General features: G+C 41.2%; 3 protein-coding genes and 1 long non-coding RNA gene across 4 annotated transcripts; 3 read left to right on the top strand and 1 right to left on the bottom strand.

The window, feature by feature from the left end:
• Positions 1-254: 254 nt before the first annotated feature.
• LOC146666393 (serine/threonine-protein kinase pim-1-like) lies at positions 255-3,577 on the top strand. Its single transcript, XM_085414421.1, has 8 exons — positions 255-851; positions 977-1,102; positions 1,226-1,320; positions 1,459-1,506; positions 1,591-1,809; positions 1,899-2,079; positions 2,166-2,336; positions 2,426-3,577. Exons 1-8 carry the CDS (start codon positions 668-670, stop codon positions 2,515-2,517), a joined length of 1,116 nt encoding a protein of 371 aa, XP_085270547.1. The 5' UTR covers positions 255-667; the 3' UTR covers positions 2,518-3,577.
• Positions 3,578-4,340: 763 nt separating this feature from the next.
• Positions 4,341-7,909, bottom strand: LOC146666391 (uncharacterized). The gene is made up of 5 exons (XM_085414426.1): positions 7,636-7,909; positions 7,236-7,402; positions 6,915-7,113; positions 6,725-6,815; positions 4,341-4,748 (listed from the first exon to the last, which is right to left on the bottom strand). Exons 1-5 carry the CDS (start codon positions 7,765-7,767, stop codon positions 4,546-4,548), a joined length of 792 nt encoding a protein of 263 aa, XP_085270552.1. The 5' UTR covers positions 7,768-7,909; the 3' UTR covers positions 4,341-4,545.
• On the top strand, positions 4,771-5,619 carry LOC146666392 (uncharacterized). The gene is made up of 2 exons (XR_014912769.1): positions 4,771-5,347; positions 5,429-5,619. It is a non-coding gene; the product is annotated as an uncharacterized LOC146666392 (long non-coding RNA).
• Positions 7,910-10,462: 2,553 nt separating the features above from the next.
• LOC146666390 (TNF receptor-associated factor 2-like) lies at positions 10,463-19,709 on the top strand. Its single transcript, XM_085414416.1, has 11 exons — positions 10,463-10,818; positions 12,376-12,585; positions 13,414-13,492; positions 13,883-13,981; positions 14,903-15,064; positions 15,177-15,251; positions 15,626-15,700; positions 16,367-16,939; positions 17,534-17,711; positions 17,906-18,054; positions 18,219-19,709. Exons 2-11 carry the CDS (start codon positions 12,398-12,400, stop codon positions 18,435-18,437), a joined length of 1,797 nt encoding a protein of 598 aa, XP_085270542.1. The 5' UTR covers positions 10,463-10,818; positions 12,376-12,397; the 3' UTR covers positions 18,438-19,709.
• Positions 19,710-20,347: the final 638 nt, after the last annotated feature.

Below are 20,347 nucleotides of genomic sequence, written 5' to 3'. Positions count from 1 at the left end.
TTGTGTTGCCATAGTTTCCAGAGTTTACTTATAAAGCTCACTTACAGAATTCAGTTAGAAAAGTCAAGCATTTGAAGGGTGCACATTTGAAGGAATATTAACTCAATCTTAGCTCATTACGGTTTACATTTTCGATTTTAAAGGGTCTCCGAAATTACAATGAAAAAGGAAACAAGAAAAATTGCCACTCCAGCTGATAAGAAAGATTCAGGAGATCAAGGTAAGTAAAATAATAAAATCAAATCCTGGTAAAATCCAAATCCTAGAAATGTTGACACTGTGTGAATCATTTTTGGAGCAATTGAATCATATGTTTAATTGAAAATAGCTTTAATACAAGATGTCTAATCAAAGAAAGGTTACCGGTCTTTTGGTAAAATAATGTAATAAGTTTATTCTTGGACTCAACAGTAAAAACAGACCAACAAGTGCCATCAAGATCTAAGACTTAGTAAACCTAGTATCAACTCGCACTGATCAGTTTTTTTTTTTTCATCCCAAGATTAAACTTGTGATCATTTAAGCAAAAGCAATTTCAAATTCTTTGCCATCAAACTGCTTCCAGTCTTGATGTCGGGGACTCTTTTTCACCACTGTGTTGTTGTCCTTTATAGATCGTAAGAGCAGGACTGCTAAAAGAAAGGCCAGTCCTGAAAAGAAGACCCCAATGAAAAGGAGGAGGGTCGCTGAGCAGGCTGGTCCTTCCACCAGCTCAGATGTGGTCAAAGGAGTGAAGCGCAAGGTTGTGCAAGATGAAGAGGACACAACAAAGAAAGCAAAGAGGGCTAAACTTCTTGACCATATGAGCGGTGACAAGGAGCAAGCATCCTCCTCGTTGGACTCTGGTAAAGGTAGGCTAATTAGTTGAATAAGGGGGTAGATTAAGTGTGGTTGCTAGGTTTAAGATATTGGTGTTTAGTGTTTGTGTCTATCATCCAGTGAGCTGATGTGCTTTTGGTGTTTTCCACATCTCCAGACTTGAACAACAAACAGGTGTGCGCAAAAAATGGCAAAAGAAAGGCCACGGGAGACGACAGAGAGTCACCCAAGAAAAAAAAAAGGAATGTGGACCAGGACAAAAAATCAGTGGCAGACCAAAAACGTAAGTAGCAAGCAGCTTGGGTTTTATATTCAGGGGAAGGGCAGAAGGAACATTTAGGCTACAGAGGAGAGTAATTTGTGTCACAGCTGTAATAAAACAAGATTTGCTGTTTTGTCTGTTCAGGTGAATTCCAAGCCAGATATGTGGAGGAGCACCAGCTCGGAGAAGGAGGCTGCGGAGCAGTGTTTTCTGGCTACCGGATAGAAGATCGTTTTCCAGTAAGTGTTCAGATGATGGTAGTAAGACAGGCAGTAACGCAGATAATGGATAATATCGTAAACTGAGACGTCTGCTGTGTTTCCACCTTTCATTATGTCATACTGAGGAAATGCTCACCAATGCTCTGTGTCTTCTAGGTTGCCATCAAACACATTCCCAAAAATAAAGTCTACTGCAAAGTGGCGGTAAGCGTCCAACACTTGAATTAGTTTTACATTACTGGATTGAATGCGGCGTTCCTCATCATCCACTTTGTTGTAATATTTCAGGATGAAAGCGGGAAGATGCTCTCGGTGGAAGTGGCCATTATGGTTAAACTTGCAGGTGAAGCAGAAGGGTCAGTGGGAATATCAGCACCTGTGTCCTTGCTGGAGTGGTTCGACCTTGGCAAAGAGCTGATCCTGGTGCTGGAGAGACCTGTCCCCGCTGTGGACCTGCAAAAATACAAAGCAGAAAATGGAAGAACTTTACCAGAGGACAAGGCCAAGGTAGGTTGACTGGGAGAGCCTTAGACTGTACAGCATTCAATCAAGGCAGAAAAGCATTAACTCATTATTGTGTTTTTCATCTTTTCCAGGTCATTCTGAAGCAACTAGTTGATGCTGTAAAGGAACTTGAGGATAAACACATCTTTCATCGGGACATCAAGGGAGAAAACATTCTGATTGAGACCGGCTCCGATGTGCCTCGAGTTCGCATCATTGACTTTGGACTGAGCTGCTTTGTTAAACAGCGATCTCTGTATCGCGTCTTCTATGGTAACATATTCTGCTCCTGCTTTTCACAGATGTAACAATTTGTGTCTTTTGTTTTAGAAGAAATTGTAATTGTGTCTGTTTGTTAGGCACTCCTCTTCACACCCCTCCCGAGTGGTACAGGAGGAGCTGCTACAGGTGTGGACCCACCACGGTGTGGCAAATGGGAGTGGTGTTGTATGAAGCGCTTCATGCACGGCACTTTAGTACCGAGAGGTTCCTCGCAAAGAAACTGAGCATCAAAAAGCGTCTGTCCACAGGTAAGAAAACTTCACACTTCCAGATTCACTGATGTCTTGGATCACTAGAACTATCATCTTCATCTTTTGGATCTTTTCTTTCTTTCAAGAATGCCAGAATTTCTTGGAGGCATGTTTAACTATAGCCCCGGAGAAGCGCCCAACACTGGAGGAGCTCCAGCTTCACCCCTGGCTAAGATAACACACACAAACACACAATTCACACCTTATCATATAAGTGTGATACATTGTGGTAACCTCCTTTCTTTTTTCTGTTGGACAGGAATGGGTCAATCTTAAAAAATAAATAAATAAAAAATTAGCTTTTTCGGACTTCCTGTAACCCCCCCAGCCATCCCAGGAAAGGGGATCTCTCTTTGAATGGGCTTTCCCGAGGTTTCTTCCCATCGATCTGGCCCCCTGGGGAGTTTTTCCTCGTCTTCATAGAGAGCTTGGGCTGGGTCAGGAGCTCCATCAAAACTGTCTTTATTTGATGACATTAAAGTCATCAAATAAAGATGTGTTTTACTTAAAGTAAAATTGGATCAAAATAAAACTTGTTTAATTCATCTTTGCTGAGGATTCTCCTTCATTACTATTTTGTTTTGTTTTGTTTTTTTTACCCATGGTGCATTTTGACAAATAAGAAAACTGAATCAGGTTAAAGTGTGCACAAAGACAGTCACACTGCAAATGATCTGAAGACTTGCATCTGTTGCTCTAACCCCCAACTAGTTTAGACAGATTTCCAGGTTCTACCAGAGGTTTTTTCCTTCAAGAAGGGAGTTTTTCCTTCCCACTGTTGCTGAGTGTTTGCTCATAGTGGGTTGTAAAAGCATAAAAGTTAATAAGAGGCATTCATAGCAGAGTTATCACAGAGGGAACTATATAGCTTAAATGTACAATTTCTACAGGACGAATTATAACTTCATTATGTATAAAAGCTTCTGTGGATAATTACTCCTATTTGTAACTTTACACAAGAGAAAGTTTGGTGTCACACTATTTATAACAGGTTGGGTTTTGTCCTCTGAGTTGAGCCTTTGGTTGCAGTTTATTGAAGAATTTCCTCTAAAGTAGCTGTTGATAAAGATTTAAAGTCCTGTTTATATACAGAAATATGCTTTAGTTCATGTTTTTTACATGTCTGCCTCAGTGGATCAGTAGAAGATCTGGCACAGGAAACTAGATGATGAAAAAAGGGTACGAATACACATATATATCTATATCTATATAGATACAGATATATAAACACACACACACACACACAGGTTGCAACGTAGTATTTTCATTTTTTCTTAGCATTTCTTTAACGCCTTGGTGCAAAAGAATACCTGCATCTGTGTGTTGGAAAAAAGAACTACAAATTTGGAAAGGAATTTATTCATGTTCTTACTCATAGATGGAGTACATGGTTTAAAAAACACTGAGGAAACAGATATGAGGCGGCTGTATTAACATAAAAACATTAATACAGTTAAAAATGAATAAAAAGTTGCACGCTTAAACTTATTTCTCTACAGTTTGTACAATTAATCCATGTAACAATAGGTTCTCTCTTAATATAGTAGTTATTAAAAGATCTTTACATAAAAATACATTTTTAAGTACTCTCCAGTGGAAGTCTGTTGTGGCTTATGTTTCTAAATGACACAACCATAAAGCAGCCCACAGAATATACAAATATGTCTTTGATAAGTGAATGTTGGCTCCCACAATGGCCTGTTAAGTTATTGCAAAAATAATTTACTGCATAATATGTCAGATTAGAACATGTTATAAGCACAAAACTGAAGGGGAAACAATAAAAACAAAAATGAAAAAACAAATACTAAATTAAGTTAAAGGATATTTCTTACTATACTATATAATTGTATAATGTTGCGTTTGATTGCAAAAGAAAACCCACCAAGAAAAAAAGAAAGAAAGAAAAAGAGAGAATAGTTTAATATATTCAAAACACATTCTTTTCTTTTATTTAAGCTGTAGCGAGATTCAGATGGACAAAAGAGAAAGAAAATTATTACAGATTTGTTTTATTAATCATGAATAAACTTTATTATACACAACTCTAAATTTCAGTTGGTCTTAGTCAGATGTGTTTTTAATTAAATCCTGCAACACTGTGCTCGCTGCCATCACTTTATATCTTAGTGTGCAATTCAAATATATACTTATTACAATATTTTTCCCCCTTAACTCTCAACTCGCGTTTTTAAAATGTCTGTGATCATATTTGTCCGTTGACTTCTGTCTGGGCCTCGAACGATTCATCAGACAGGTTGGCAGCCTCCAACTGATGCTCCAGACTTTCATCATCGCCTCTATTCTGATCAACTCTTATCTTAAACTTAGTGATGAACTCATTACTGGCCAGCGCGTCCTCCTTTTTAGGGCATGTGGGCTTTGATAACAGCCGGCTTTCCAGTCGCTCTCCAAAGAAAATTCACAAAACATTTCTTATTTGGTAAGCTTGTTAACAAATTTTAGTTCAGTTTTGCTGAAAGTTATAGCATGCATCAAGTAAGAAGCAATTGGTTTTTAAAAAGCATATACATTCCCCAAAACATTTTTATTATGTGCATTTTGGAGAATAAAAGATTGTACACAATTTCCCTTTTTAAAGTAAAAAGATTATTAAGTCTAATTCTTACTTATTCAGTAGATTAAAGTGTTGAAACATCATTATTCATAAAATATGCACATTACAAAATTAAAGTTATTCAAAAATTACTCAAGTACTTACTCCAATACTCACATTATTCAAGTAAATTTAATTTTTGCCAATGTAATGTCACATAAAATCTTAATCTGAATAAGGGATTTGAACCCCACTGTCACGGCCAGGGGATCAGCAGGCCGCTGACTAGTAGTGTTCTCTCTCTCTCTCTCACCAGGGCGGAACTCATGGTGGGTTCACGCCCTCGGCCCACGCCCCTCTGAGGAGGAAACACCTGGGCCTCATCAGTGCAGCCAGCATTTAAGCCAGGGAGTGGCTTCTACTCATCACTGGATCGTTGTGTGTGACTCGCGTCAGTGCAGCCCGGCTCTGAGCAAGTTCTCTTTTGCTTCCCTGTGCAAAACCTCTAACGTGTGTTTCCTTCTGTACATAGATCCCCTGGACCCGACTCTGCATCCCCCGAGCGGTGTTTGGAGAGAGAGTCAGAAGAGGAGCAAGTGTCTTTTCCCTACCTGGATTTCCCCAGAGCCTTTTCCCTGTCACCGCTTTGTATATAGCACTATCCCCTGCACTGTTTGTATATACACCTGGTGGAACTGTAATAAATACAGACTGTGCCTCTGAGTCCTGCGTGTGAGTCCTCAAGCGAACCGTGACACCCACACAGATGAGAGCTTAGCAGTGAAGCTCTCTCTTAAAATTTGAGTTATAAAGTCAGAAGTTATCACTGACAGAGATCCATGTTCTTTTAACATAAGAAAGAATATTTGCTGAAATTGACATTAATCCAAGCCCTTAAAACGCCATTTTGGATTAAGCATTTCCTTTTAGAAAAGTCTTCAATGAGCAGGAAGCTCCAGTACTGAAAAAAGAAGCCAACATCAACTGCTAAACGTGCTAAAAGTAAGTAAGTCCCCGTAGACTCCTATGATCAAAACACATACAGTATAAAAGTTATAGGTTACAGATCTGAAAAGTAAAACAAATGTCAAAGTGCAAAAAGACTTATGGTCCCATAGAAGTCTATTCCATTTGCCTGGAATTAGGTGAACACCTTTGTGACAAATTTAATGGCTCAGTCATTTGTTTCATGTCATATTTAATAAAAGACTGACATGGTGGCATGTGGAATTGTCCATTTTGCACATATTTGGTCATTCTAAGCGTCAGAAGGGGAAAGATCATTCTGGGAATGCCTACTGGCGAAGGATGTGTGACTGACAAGTCCAGTGTGTGAAGTTTAACTACAGTCTAAGGAGCTTGGAAAGAAAAGCATCTGGACTTCTTTAAGTTTCTTGAAGATGTTTCACTTCTCATCTGAGAAGCTTCTTCAGTTCAGAATTTCTTCAGAGAACTGAAGAAGCTTCTTGAATGAGAGGTGAAATGCTCTAATTACATTTGGCCCGCGAAGCCATACCAAATTACTATTAGAGCTGGCCTACTGGTATTATACAGCTAATATATATATTGTTTAGTATTAAGCTTTGCTTGTTCCATATTCAGTTTTTCAGCAAAATGTGTTTGAGTCCATAAGAAAAGATTCATTCTTATATCTGGAGGAATAAATATATTTCAATAAATATTAAAGTTAGCCTGCGACTTTGATCCAGTTTTGAATTTTGGCCCACTGTGTATTTGAGTTTGACACCCCTGGTCTACACTGTTATTAACTATACTAACACTCTGTTCCAGAAGTCTGTGCTGCAAAGAGGCAAAGTGAATACCGCACCTGCAGGAGTAATGGGGGTCATCAGTCGGTTCAGCTGGATGTTCCAGTGCTGTACCTGTTGACTGGCATTCCTCAGCCTCTCCTGAACCTCCTGGAAACAAAAATCATGCAGGCATCTTCATCAGTGTTGTTTTAGAAGAGCACTAAATAAGATGCTGCTCACAAAGCCAGTCAAAACAAACTTGTTCACCTCCAGACGCTGGTGACTTCTTTGGCGAGATGCCTGCAGATCCTGGAGCTCCTGAGAGGCAGAGTTGAGGGCTGAGGGGGTGTCCTCATCAGGACTGCCATCTGACAGCTCCTGTATGGGGCTGAGGTTTTGCATTGTACGTTGCTGCTCCTGGAGGAGCTGGAAATGTTTCCTCTTTTCATCTTCAGCCTGCAGCAACCTGAAGGAGGGGAAAAAGGGAAGAAGCAACTGAAAATGTTAATACTTCTCATGGATATCTCAGATCTCCATCACAAATAAAATAATAAAGGGCCATAATAAGAGTTAGAAATCCATTGTTACCGCTCAAGCTCCAGTCTGGCCCTCTCCTCCTCCAGCCGAGCCTGGATCTCCATATTAAGGGCAACTTCCAGCTGCTGCTGTGTCAGCTCCAGCTCCCTGATCCTCTTCTTCTGTTGTTCAGCCTCCTTTTCCTTCACCTGCATCTCAGCCTGCATGCTGTCTTTTATCTATGCGCACACACACACACAGCTACATAAACAGATGCACCAACAGAGCGGTATAAACTGACCTATTCCTGAATTACCTTTTCCTGGACTGTCATAACCATTTTTCCAAATCATTAAAGACTAGGTGTGAATTTTATAATGACAGTCAACATTTTGCTGGAGTTCTCAAAGATCAAAGTCAAGGAGAAAAGACTGTACATAATTGGTGTCAAGTGGAAAACTTTTTTTTTTACCATCACAGCCTCTTTCAGCTGTCTTTCCAGTTCCAGCTGCACCTCCCTCTGCTTCCTCCGCTCTCTCTCCTCTGCCTCCCTTCGGCGAGTTTCCAGTTCCCGTGCATGCTGTGAAACAGATGAAAGAGACATTGTTTGCTTTGTGTTTTCACCTCTATCCAGCAGGTGACACTAGGCCATCAGCTTCGAGGTTCAACGTATTGTGCTTTCAGCGGTGCTCTTCTTGATAACTTGGTTGAAGTAAGTGGGTATTTGAGTTCATGTTGCTTTCCTTACAGCTGTAAGTAATCTGCTCATTCCGCTTTTGATCTTTGGCACCAACAAGTGATTTTTTCCCAGAGAAGTGCTGCTCACAGGAGATTTCCTCCATTTCAGACCATTTTCTATAAACCGGTTAGATGGTTGTACAGTTTCTGAAATACTCAGACAAGCCTGTCCAACACAAACAACAATGCATGTTCAAAGTCATTTAAATCCCCTTTGACCTTCAGCAGGTCATCTTATTAATGTATACATGCCTAAATGCACTGAGCTGCTGCTATGTGATAGGCTGATTAGGTATTTGACCTAATGAGCAGCTCAACAGGTGTATCTAACAAAAATTTGGCCAGTGAGTGTACAGTGGGGCAAAAAAGTATTTAGTTAGCCACCGATTGTGCAAGTTCCCCCACTTAACATAAGAGTTATGAGTTATAAGATGCAGGTCGATGTGTAAAAATAACTCAGTTGTTTGGTGGTGGCTATGGCAGGGCTTCCACAGAGGCCAGCAGGTGGATGAGGGAAGGGGAAGCAGGAGGAGAGCCCCGAGGCGGCCACCAGTCCGAGTGTCAGGTGAACTGAACTTCAGGTAAGAAGCTATGACCTGCAGTCTATCTGGGTCAGATATAAACCAAGTTTAGGTGGAGTTTATTTTCGTTGTGCTGACTTTTTACAGTCAGTTACAATACCTCATACTGTGTGAGCTAGCATGACAAGTTTATACAGATGTTCGGTTGCTATGATGTTACTGATAGTGAACTTTATTTTATTCATAAGGTTAGTTAGTAGAGTTGCCAACAGCTCCTTAAAAATGGAATGGTCCCTCATTCATAGAAAATATTACGCGTTTGGTATTGAGCTGAGAAGAGACGCAGTTTGTCCCGGACTTCAGCTAGGATGGAAAAAGACACAAAACTGGAGTTATTCTGTCTTTACGCTGCACAGCTGCCTCTTCTCCTCTCATTATCTCTCCTCTCTCTCCTGTTGCTACTTCAATCATGAAACTGATCAATGATCAGCTGATCGTCTCTCTTGTTTGTTTATCACCCACTTTGCGCCAGAAAGAGGAAACCAGCAGATGTCGCGCTAAACAGCAGCAGCACGTTTAAGCTTGATCAGCTGTTGTTAGAATTTATTTAGTTAGAATGTTTGCTGGAGCCACAGCTGTAAAGCTGTAAAGCTGCTGGTCATGATGTCGGTTTGGATATGTGGTGAGAGGGAAACATGAAGATGAAACCAGGAGATGTCCTTACTGAATCATCAGAGCTGAACAGGTGATGGAGAAACAGGTTTACCTTTTAGGTGACAGGAATGAGTTGAAGTTATGAACTGTTTCTGAGAGATAAATAACACCAGGATCCTTTTTTTATGTAGCTGACAGCTGGTAACTGTGCAGGGGCGGGTCTAGCAAAGTGTTGCCAGGGGGCCAGGTAGGGCATTAACAGGGAGAGGAGGGCACAAAGAAATACTTTTCTTTTTTATTCTCATTTAAAATATCTAGCTTTTATTAAATAATTATCTGAATCTTGCGAAGAAAGTTTTTATCTGACGTAAAATGTATAGAAATCATACATATACCAAAAAGACTGTACATCACTGTCACAACAGCATTTGTTTTCATTCAAAGGCTTTATGGCTTTAATACCTGGTGGGCCAATCTGTAGTGAAAATGCCCAATTTTTTGTCCCAGTCCAGCCCTGCAGGTTAATACTGGCAGTGTCACCATGCCAGCTGACTGCATTTCATCATCAGCCAGTGTTGTTCTCAATATTACCAAAGAAAGGCAGCATATAAAGTATTTACTTGCTTTCAGGTTTTATTCAAATGTTAGTCTTTTCAGTTGTTTCTCCACTTTTTTCCTGTTTCAAAATCAAACACCAGTTTGTGAGAAGATTATCTTCTTTTTTTTTTTTTTAACAGGCATTGGTTTTGCATTGGAATTGGCTAATTTGCCAATTGTATGTTAAAAATGTTCGTATTTTAATATTCAAAAATGTTTTTGCCCAAAACACATGTGCACTACATGTCAGTAAAAATACTATGCAAATATTGATGTCCTTGAATGCTGAATAAACACTGACTGATTGTATCTCTTGTACTTAATCAACACAGTATCTAAACACTTTGCACTGTAGTGGTTAAAATCTCATTCTAATAAGGTTACGGTTATTAGGTTTACAGGGTTATTGAATTATGGTGAACGGTTGGTAGAATTGTTTTTAACATTATCTGCCAATTACATCTGCCACCCTTCTCCAAATCTGTGCCCCTACCTGGCCCCCCCAACAAAAATTTTCTAGACACGCCACTGCGGATTTCACCTCCTATTTCAATTGAATTTTATTTATACAGCGTCAAATCACGACAACAGGCGCCTCAACGCGCTTTATATGATAAGGTAGACTACAATAATACATAAAGAGAAAAAACACAACAGTCATATGAGCAAACACGCACACCAGCGCTGTTGTGGCGGGTGTGTCTAAACAGCGACACCTGCCGTTCAGGAGAATACTGCAGGGAGTACTCGCGCCCTCAGCTCTGGAATAAATGGTACCGACGTCACTGTTTGCGGCCAGTGTAAACGGGCCCATTACATTACAGTCTCCGGCAGCAGAGCAGCCCGCCTCCTCTGGATTGTGGACCAATGACTCGGACGCCTCTACATCTCGTCTGCCTCTCAACCCGCGTTCAGCCCCTCGCATGACGTAACGCCCAATCTGAAAGTGCAATGGCGATATTGGACAATAACAGCCATCGCGCTTGGGGTCCACATCTATATTATGTGGCTAAGGTTCAAGAAAACACCTCCAGCCGGCTGCAAAACCACATATAATATCGGCACAGAGCGCGAGCGTCAACCTGCGACCAGGAAAGGTGATCTCCCAGCCTCTGCACGCGATGACAGCTTAGAATAAATCGCTGGTGAGTCCAAACTCTGCTGATTGCAACAGCATTCGCCAAAGGGGAAAAAAGGCTTTTCCAGTAAATGGTCTCTTGCAGGCAGCAAGCCTGAGATTTCAAAGGGGCGTGGCGGTATGCTGGGTACTACTTCTGACTAACGGATGCTGATAGCTTAGCAACAGCGACGGGGAAGGAGAGCAGAGACAATGGATGTGCCATTTGTCAGCATCGTTACTGGGCAGGCTGAGCTGAGCGCGTGTTTGCTGGACTAGAGAGAGAGACACGATCCTCGCCACTTTGTTCCAAGTGAGCAGGAAGGAGCCGTGGATGCGGAGTGGAAATGTAAACAAAGGGTGTGGGCCTTCCAGCTGGCCTGTGATGCTCTGCCACACACATGAGCATCATGTAGTCATGTCAAGAAGAAGGCCAGCCAGCTCTGGATCACAGCTGCTCCAGAGCCCCAGAAACCCAGGGGTCCCAAACATTATACTGGGTCTCTGCAATAGTTTTCAAGCTGCCAGCTTTTATTTGCCGTGCTGGATTGCTTTTCTATTGTTGAGCAAGCTATTCTAAATTTCATTGCCTTGGACTTCAGGACAGTCTAAAACGATTTTCACTATTTTTGACATTTTATAGATCAAACAGCAATGCTTCCTTCATTTTAAATAGCTTTAATAGCCGTGCAAACATCAGTAAGCCATAGTTAACACTGTATTAATTAGTTTATCTGAATTCAAAAGTACAGCATTAAAGTTATATTTGTATTGTTTAATAGCAAAGCCACTGAAATACACTCACATCATAAAACTCTTCAGATTTTTTGGTTACAGTAATTCTAGTCCATGCGTCCACCAAACGTTTAGGTCAATGAGTTAAAATCCTAAGATTTTATATATATCTTATTGTGCTTGGAATAAAAATAAAACAATGTTTCCATCCGTCCACCTGTTCATTCCCCTATTTATCCATCCGCTGGATTGGTTGGGCTTAAGTCTACCTCAGCCATCATATAGCAAGAAGTAGGATACACCCTGGACAGGTTGCCCGTCTGTCACAGGGGGAACGCAGACAATCACTTACATTTACTGCTGATTTAGGATCACCGGTTAACCCTGTATTTGGACTTTGGCAGTACACCACTGACTGAACACACTGAACCCACACAGAGAGAGGACCTTATGAGGTGATGGTGCTAACCACTGTGCTGCCCTGAAAGACACTTTTATTACTTAAAAGTAACAACAGCACCCACAGTATAAAGGTAACAAAGTAACATCCATGTAAATGCCATTGTATTCCAATGAGAAAACTTCTATTAGTCACTTGGCCTGTCAGGTGGTTTTAAATTTGTGGCTAATCAAAAGGATAATGAATGTGAATATGAAGGCATGGGTTAAATACCAACCAGAAAATGCAATCCTGGACTTTTAATGGCCATATGAATATTGAAACTTGGTTTTAAAGATGTAGAGTATTGGTTCCCTTTTGGGTGTGATAAAAAAAACAATGACAATCCAAATGGACTCTGAAAGTGAAACTGTTGCACCTCCCAGGCTTGACATTTCGCTTGTTTCCTAGGTGTGACGTGTGAACAGACACCATGGCCACACAGGAACCGTCCCCTCCTTCATCCATGGAGAGCAATAAGCCCGGCTTCCCCAAGAAGATCCTGGGCAACAAGCTGGAGGACAAACACCTGTGCAACTGCTGCCACAATATCCTCAGACGGCCTTTCCAAGCCCAGTGTGGACATCGCTTCTGTTCCTACTGCTTTAACAGGACTGTGAGGTGAGGAGTGGAATGGCCAAAGGCTAAAATAAGTGCTTTGGAAGTGATTGTAAATATTTAGATAAAAAAAAAAAAAAACTTTAATCATTTAATATATAGTAATGTTGCTCATTCTCCTTTGTTCAGTTTCAGGGAGCTGCTTTTAGAGCTTCTATCGGGCTAAGAGAAATGAAAAAGTTAATTACTACTTAAATGATTCTAATCCAGCACTATTTAATTCCAGCAGTAATTAGCGCTCAACTGGTAATAAATTAGTGCTTACACTGGATTAGTGTTATTAGTGTCCCACTGAAGTGGGAGACTGATGTGTCACTGATTCTTTGTGTGTTGCTTATTCTTTGTCAAAAGCTGTAAAACCACATTGTCAGCGGTTCAGTATTTTTTGAGTGGATCTCTTTGCTTTGACACCATTGATGCATCTCTGTAAAATATCTTCGATGACAGAGACTTGATCATATTTGGATGAGGGCGTGGAGCTGAAAGTAATCAGCTGAAGCTAACGAGCTCGATTTGCAGTGTTCTTCCATAGACTGGATGGGTCGGCTGTAGGACAGAATCCTGCCTAACATGGCATAAAATGCTAGATTTTTACTCATGAGCCCAGTGGACAGAATGTTAGCATAAATAACCATGAACTGACTCTATTACTGTTCTGATAAAGTACATTAAAAAATGCACCAAAAGCACAAACATGATCGGGAGCTGCTAATATTATTAATATCTTTAAAGTGCATATAAATCAGCAGCTAAATCTTTAACTCATAATTTAAGTTGTCATAGCATATGTCAGTAGCATAAATTATTGGCTATGTTGTTGTTTAATTGCAGTAATGGACCTCAGAAATGCAATGCTTGCATCAAAGAGGATATTTTTGAGGACCCTACCTCGATTTTAAAACAAGGATGTGTGAGTACTCTTTTTTCGATTACTTTTTAAAAAATGAAACGAATCACCTTGATTTGAATTGGTGAAAGATTAAAAGAAAAAGAGCAGAAAACAAGCTTCTGAAGTTAAAATATGTCTGACGTGAGCTCTGCGTGTTGCCCCGTTTACATCATGTGCAGTCTGTGCAGTAGTAACAGCAGCGTGATGATGCTGGTGATTATGAGTTTCAGCTAATGCTTAGATAATATAATCGTCACCAAATTAAATCATATGTAAACTTACAGTAAAGTAACTGCGTGCATGTGTTGAATGTGCAGCTTTTCTGACACTGATGAACACAGCAGCTGGACGTGCGTTTCACAGATGCAGCTCAACAGCAGATCCCTTTTTATTTTCTCTCGTTTTTTTCAGGCTTTTCCAGACAATGCGGTTCGAAGGGAAGTTGAAAATCTGCCAGCTGTTTGTATCAATGAAAGCTGCACTTGGAAAGGAAGTATAAAGGAGTACGAGGTGAGGCGGCTTTTTTTCCTTCACTTGTTTTTCAGTAACCAGGTAGCCTAATGTTTTGTCTTTGTCACTTTGAAACGCTCGCTAGCCCCGCCTTGCATGGAGAGTACTGTGTGCATGAGACAAAGCAGCCTTGGCGCTCTTCTTGAGCAACCATAATCTGGATTGCAAACAGATGTTTAACAGAGTTTCTACAGCAGCCTGTGGGAGGTGGAAATGAGGCTGGTGCATTTATGAAACGGTGTAAAGGAGGCATTTGGATAACGTGGGAATGTGCAAACAGAGCAGATATTTCTACTGCTTTCAAGAAGTGGGAGGAAAAATCGATAAAGCATAGTATCACAAATTGTGACATTGCATCAATACAGGGACACCAAATTTCTGGTTTGTTTGGGTGTTGCAGGCAGGTTCCAGTAGACTACCTCGCAGCTGTGGATGAAGTTCAATGGGAATAATGGCCACGGTGCAAATAAAACTTGTACAGCTTGTTGTTTAGATTTGAAAAAGCACAATCAAGTTAAACAACTTAAATCTAGTCTCCTCCGTATCACATGTCCAGCAGCTGCCTTTAGACAAATGCATACATTATGTAAACATATTGCTGCCACATTTCCTGTCTTTATATCTACCAGTTTCTTTGTGGGAAATTGTGTTTGCATGTTTTTCTTTGGTCTCTGGGGGCCGTAACATCTGCAGCTGTTGTTCTCCTTCTTGTGGCTGAAGATGGTTCTTTATAGCTGTGGTTTTTACCTTTGGACTCATCGTCCTGTTACAGAATGCTAGTGTTGCGTGAAGGATAAGACTCTAAACATCTAACATTGTTAAAGCTACAGCGCTGTTCTGTACGTAGACAAATAAGCCTCCCAGGTAACAGAGGTTACCATTCTGCCACAGCACCTCAGCATAAGCTCCCACTTTCCACAGATGAACCACGAGGGGAAGTGCGAGTTCACGATCATCCCCTGCCCCTCCTGCAAAGAACGAATCCGCTTCAATGAACAGGAGCGCCATAATGAGCGAGAGTGCCCTGAGAGGACGCTCAACTGCAAGTACTGCAAGGAGCCGTTCCACTTTAAGAATATCAAGGTTGGAAATGATTTATTTAGACCAAAGATGCTCGTCGGGGCCTGTGCGGCAGATCAGAGCAGCTATTTGTGTGGCATTAAAAGAAACGCTGCTGCCTTTTCGTTTTTTTCAGGCTCATGATGAGATCTGCCCCAAGTACCCGATGATCTGTGAAGGCTGTGCCAAGAAGAAAATACCCAGAGAAAAGGTAAATCTGAGACCAACGTGCAGAAAAGGTTGTAAAACTTTTATGGTGTAAAACTGACCATAGGCCATGTAGCTGCTGTACATTCTCTTTTTCACTAATCAAATGTGATGGCAGGGAGTATGCAACTGAGCTTCTGAAAATAATGAATGTACTTTGTCATGTTTACTTATGTTTAATAAAAAAGAAACTGAAGATATTCAGACTAATCAAACAAATTTGAAGATGCAATATGTAAAATGTCACAAGATACAAAGTAACAAATATAAGAAGAAAAAGACACAACTGATTCATCACTCGCTGTTAATACACCGCAGATGGAAAATCATTTATATCGATTGTGAGAAATTGACTATTTTATTTCTTTTGTTTCCCAGTATGTGGACCATATCAAATTCTGCAGCAAATTCAGAACTCCATGTCGATTTCATGTGGTGGGATGCGATATGTCTGTAAGTAGCCCGATTGTTTTCTCAATAACAAATTCAGTATTTGAGCACACAGTCAGATTCGAGACTATAGGAGAGAAAACATCATCTGAACCAAGATGAGGAGGAGTGAGGAGGTATCTTTTTTCCAGTGACTGTATATAAAAGATGAACAGAGCCACTGTGATGTCACAATTTGGTTTGTGGACTATTGTTTTGAAAGTTTGAGCATTAAGGATGACCATCCTGCTTAGTTCTTTAAAAACACAAGTGCTAGTTAGCCAGTTTGGTTAGCAGTGTTATTCATTGTAATGTTTGGGATTGAAATTGTTATTGGAAAAACTATCGTGGCCTTGAGAGGTCACTGCAACTTAGGAAAACACCAGCAAATAGAAAACCGCCACAAAAACACACAAAACACAGTGGAAGTTTAAAAAAATGCTGCTAATACTCAACGGGACAAGCTAGTAAACGGCTAATAGTAGACAGTAGACTATTATATATTCTTAGTCAGAGATGTTTTGAATTAAAAAAATAAAAACAGGAGTTTACAATACATTGGTGGAAATGAATCATGTGAATGAATGAATCAAATGAGTTAAGACTATGTTAGATTTACCGTTCTCCTTTACTTCAGTAATTACTCTGTGCATTCATATATTGTTTCTGGTTTCTGTTGCACTTTTGCAGGTGGAGAAGGAAAAGATTCATGACCATGAGCGCGCATATGCCTATGAGCACCTCAATCTTCTGCTGCATTACATTATGGGCATGAAAGTTAGCATGGAAGGCCTACAGCCCCAGGGACTGGAAGTAGCCGGACACAAACTGGTGGAACTCCAACAATCCCTCAAGGAACTCGAGGCCAGAGTCTCCCAGCTCAGCACCACCTCCTCTGGGCCTCCCGTGCAGGGAGCCGCCGCCGCCGCATCCTCATCATCTTCCAGCTCTGGACCTCCTGGTCCACCTGCTTCAGTTCCTCTACCTCCACCTCCCACTCTGCCTCCCACTCTCTCTGTGTCCACATCCTTCACGCCTCTGCCCAGCTCCGTGGGCGCAGCGCTGGAGCTCCAGCTTCACAGCGAGAAAACCAAGGTGGCCGAGCTCGGGCGCAGGTGCACGGAACTGGAAGTCAAAGCTGGCACGTTTGAAAATGTGGTGTGCGTCCTGAACAGAGAGGTGGAGAGGTTCGCCACCACCATGGAAGCCAGCAACCGTCAGCATAAACTGGACCAGGATAAGATCGAGGCTCTGAGCAACAAGGTAAGCTCGAGCCATGACTGCAGCATTCCTTGTTCTCTGAGTTTTAACTCAGTCAAATCTGAACACACAACAATGGACCGTTCATTTTTAGATTCACCATTACTTTTTCTTCCGTATCGATGTAATCCAGAATCCTGGAGAGATCTTAGGTTGTGGTTGAATCTGTTTATTTGCATACAAAAAAAAGGTGTGAATGGCTGATTTAAGGATAGGCGAGTCTAAAAAATACTTTTAGCACACACAAAATACCTGCACAGATTTTACACTTCCGGTGTGTAAAGGCTGCTACTTTGAGAAAACTTGTTGCCTGCCAATTTATAAAATCCTAGAAAACACAGGAAAAGGCTTGGAGATGCTTCAAAGTGATACTTTGAACAAACTCAGTCTTTTCAAAATATTTGTAGTTTCTTCCTTAAAGGCAGAGTGATGTTGATCACCTTGAATTGATGCTAATATGAATTAGTCATTTGTAATGTCTGAGCATGTTTGTGAAACCAACCAAAACTACTGCACTTTTAGTTGGTTATTCTCTCAGCTGCTGTTCAGTCACTGCTGGAAAATATCCAATTTAATGAATATGTGTTTGTTTTCCAGGTGCGACAGCTAGAGCGGACTGTGGGGCTGAAGGACCTGACGGTCGCAGAGATGGAGGGACGGCTGAGAGAAATGTCCGCCACCACCTTTGACGGCGTCTTTATCTGGAGGATTTCAGATTTTGCCAAAAAGAGACAAGATGCCATCGCAGGCCGAGCCCCTGCCATGTTCTCGCCCGGTAACACTGCGCTAATCACGGTGTTGATCCAAAATCATCAGCCTAGAATACCAGGAGCATGATCAGTGAACTGGTTTGAGAAGAGCAGCAATAGATGCCTGCAAAATTAAAATCGTTGAAAAAGTTATTACTAAATTGTTGAAACTGTTGTTGTCTTGTGCGAATAATTAGTTCTCTTTCTTGTTCTCTTCCAGCCTTCTATACCAGCAAGTACGGCTATAAGATGTGCCTACGGATCTATCTTAATGGAGATGGGACAGGGCGTGGCAGCCACTTGTCCTTGTTCTTTGTGGTGATGAGGGGGCTGAGTGATGCCCTGCTTAAATGGCCCTTCAACCAGAAGGTAAAAGATTAAGAAACAAGCAGGCATTCAAGTATCCCCTTCTGGTTGTTGACCAGTCTACTGTTTTTGTTGTTCTTATTTCTTTAAGGACCACAGTGAGGTTTGTTCTGCTGAAACTTGCCTATTTTATCCCAACAGTAATCTCTTACTTATTTGACTTCCAGGTTACGCTGATGCTGCTGGACCAGAGCAACAGAGAGCACATCATCGATGCCTTTCGACCTGATGTCACTTCCTCCTCCTTCCAGAGACCCGTGAGCGAGATGAACATCGCCAGCGGCTGTCCACTCTTCTGCCCGCTCTCTAAGCTCGATGGCAAGAACACTTACATTCGTGACGACACCATCTTCATCAAGGCGATTGTGGACCTCACCGGCCTCTAGACGACCTCCATTGGGTGTTACAGTTTGGCAACCAGGCAGCTCTTTGACCATTAAAGGCTTCATTTTGGCTCAGTCGCGGTCCCTTTCAGGGCGCCATTTGGGCACCTTGCTGTCCCCCGCAGCTTTGGGGAGACAGACATGCTTGCGACAGTCTGCTGCATGTAGCTGCTCAGACCAGATGATGCAGGCATTCTTATACCTTGGTGGTCTCTGTGTGAGAACCCTCACCTCCGTCATTGCTGTACATTTGGGTGCAAAACTTACTTTCTTGACATCACAGCATCACCATCCACGGTGATAAAGTGCCGTTTCAGTTCTGCAGGCGAGTTTTCAGTTAGAGGAAGCAGGCAGCAGTGCGATGTAGTCAGAGTGGTGTTGAGCAGAAGCAGAGGGGAGTGAAAAGGTAGAACTGCATCTTTGTTTTTCGTCCCCTGCTTTCGAAGGCTGGGGGATGTTGCAGAACATGCAGAGTGTGTTAGAGCAGGGCTGTAGATGTGTTTTATGTGATCACTCTGGTGAAGCTGGCGGTAGAATTATAATAGAGTTAGAGCGTGGCTTGATGCAGATTTTGCTTCCTCTTAAAGATTGTGGATATTGTGAGCGTCTCAGTTCCAGTGTGGAGTAAATTTGCATAGACAAACGTGGAGTTATGTTATGAATAAGATTACAGGCATTTCTTTTTATTTCTTCATTTCTTTTAAACAAAATGCATGCTGCTGGAGTTTTAAGTATAAAGTATAAAAATGCTCTTTTTTTGGGAGGGGGGGGTTGTTTTGGTTTTTTCTTCAACTGAGCTTCACAAAGTTTCATCATTTGATATTAAACTTGTTAGTGATTTATCCATCTGTGATGGTGGACATTGCCTGCATGTCTATGAAGCCAGGCTATTTACATGTAAAGTCAGTGTTGCGTATTTGTTCCTAATAAGGGGGTCGTGGTTCTGATTGGTGGTTTGGTACATCTGTGGAAGATACAGTGGAGTTACCAAGGAGTCAGGGCAGCTTGCCAGTCAAGCCTGAGGTGTAAAACTTACATGTGGTTTTGTCTCTGACAAACATACATCGCTGGAGTTTTTCCCAAGGATATGCTCACTAGCTCACATCTCAACACATAGTACCGTGCCCCACCACAGACTGAGGTCAACGCAGATTCCACGAAATGAAGGAATAGTATGTTCCTTGTTTTCTGTCCTTACAGTATACAGTGCGTATGTGTTTCTGCTGCTATATGATAGAATACTCATGTGAAAATATATATATGTGTATATATATATATATATATATATATATATATATATATATATATATATATATATATCGCTGCAAATATAAATGAGCTATGTGTGTGGAGGTAGAGAGGATGGAGACAAGAGATTGTATTGTTGTATTGTTGCAGATTGATGTTCAGCGCAGCCCCCGAATTTTTCGTTTTCCCTTTTCGTGCTCTTTCACCCATTTTCCCCACAGCACCACACATCGAACAAAAACTCTGGTTAAACTGGGATGCACTTTTTCGGCACGCATCCTGAGGTTTTAAGGTTCACGCTGGCCTGTTTGGAAACCAGTCTTGACCTGTATTGAAACCTCTCTGTGCATGGGAGGCTTCGATTCATACTCACTATGGAGTTTCACAGCGGCTTTCCTCGTGGGCCACGTGTGAATGCATTTATTTGTATTTGTTTGGATGAAAATACGTAGAATAGTTATTATGTTATATCTGGCGCCGCTTCCGTTCAACAGAAGCAGCTGCCTATATTCATAGCAATGTATAAATATGTATCTTTCATATCATAATGTTGAAATAATCTATATATCAATGTTAATATACACAAGAGGTTATAATAAACATAGTATTACTGAATACCTTATTAATTCTATATCTATATACCAACTTTTTGTTTGATGGTTTGA

Source organism: Rhamphochromis longiceps, linkage group LG7 (genome assembly GCF_057381845.1).
Source record: "Rhamphochromis longiceps isolate RC_006_pf linkage group LG7, R_longiceps_female_GT1.1, whole genome shotgun sequence".
Taxonomy (NCBI): domain Eukaryota; kingdom Metazoa; phylum Chordata; class Actinopteri; order Cichliformes; family Cichlidae; genus Rhamphochromis; species Rhamphochromis longiceps.
Note: the sequence above shows the minus strand (reverse complement) of the source record. Positions and strands in the feature narration are given on the sequence as shown.

Bases quoted from the DNA above. Each gene is read 5' to 3' on its own strand.
- LOC146666393 (XM_085414421.1), top strand. From the start codon at position 668: ATGAAAAGGAGGAGGGTCGCTGAGCAGGCTGGTCCTTCCACCAGCTCA. The intron at 1,103-1,225 runs GTAAGTAGCAAG...TTGTCTGTTCAG, and splicing joins ATCAGTGGCAGACCAAAAAC to GTGAATTCCAAGCCAGATAT. The intron at 1,321-1,458 runs GTAAGTGTTCAG...TGTGTCTTCTAG, and splicing joins GGATAGAAGATCGTTTTCCA to GTTGCCATCAAACACATTCC.
- LOC146666391 (XM_085414426.1), bottom strand. From the start codon at position 7,767: ATGTCTCTTTCATCTGTTTCACAGCATGCACGGGAACTGGAAACTCGC. The intron at 7,403-7,635 runs GTAAAAAAAAAA...GTGTGCGCATAG, and splicing joins AGCTGAAAGAGGCTGTGATG to ATAAAAGACAGCATGCAGGC. The intron at 7,114-7,235 runs GTAACAATGGAT...CCCCTCCTTCAG, and splicing joins GCCAGACTGGAGCTTGAGCG to GTTGCTGCAGGCTGAAGATG.
- LOC146666390 (XM_085414416.1), top strand. From the start codon at position 12,398: ATGGCCACACAGGAACCGTCCCCTCCTTCATCCATGGAGAGCAATAAG. The intron at 12,586-13,413 runs GTGAGGAGTGGA...GTTTAATTGCAG, and splicing joins TGCTTTAACAGGACTGTGAG to TAATGGACCTCAGAAATGCA. The intron at 16,940-17,533 runs GTAAGCTCGAGC...TTTGTTTTCCAG, and splicing joins TCGAGGCTCTGAGCAACAAG to GTGCGACAGCTAGAGCGGAC.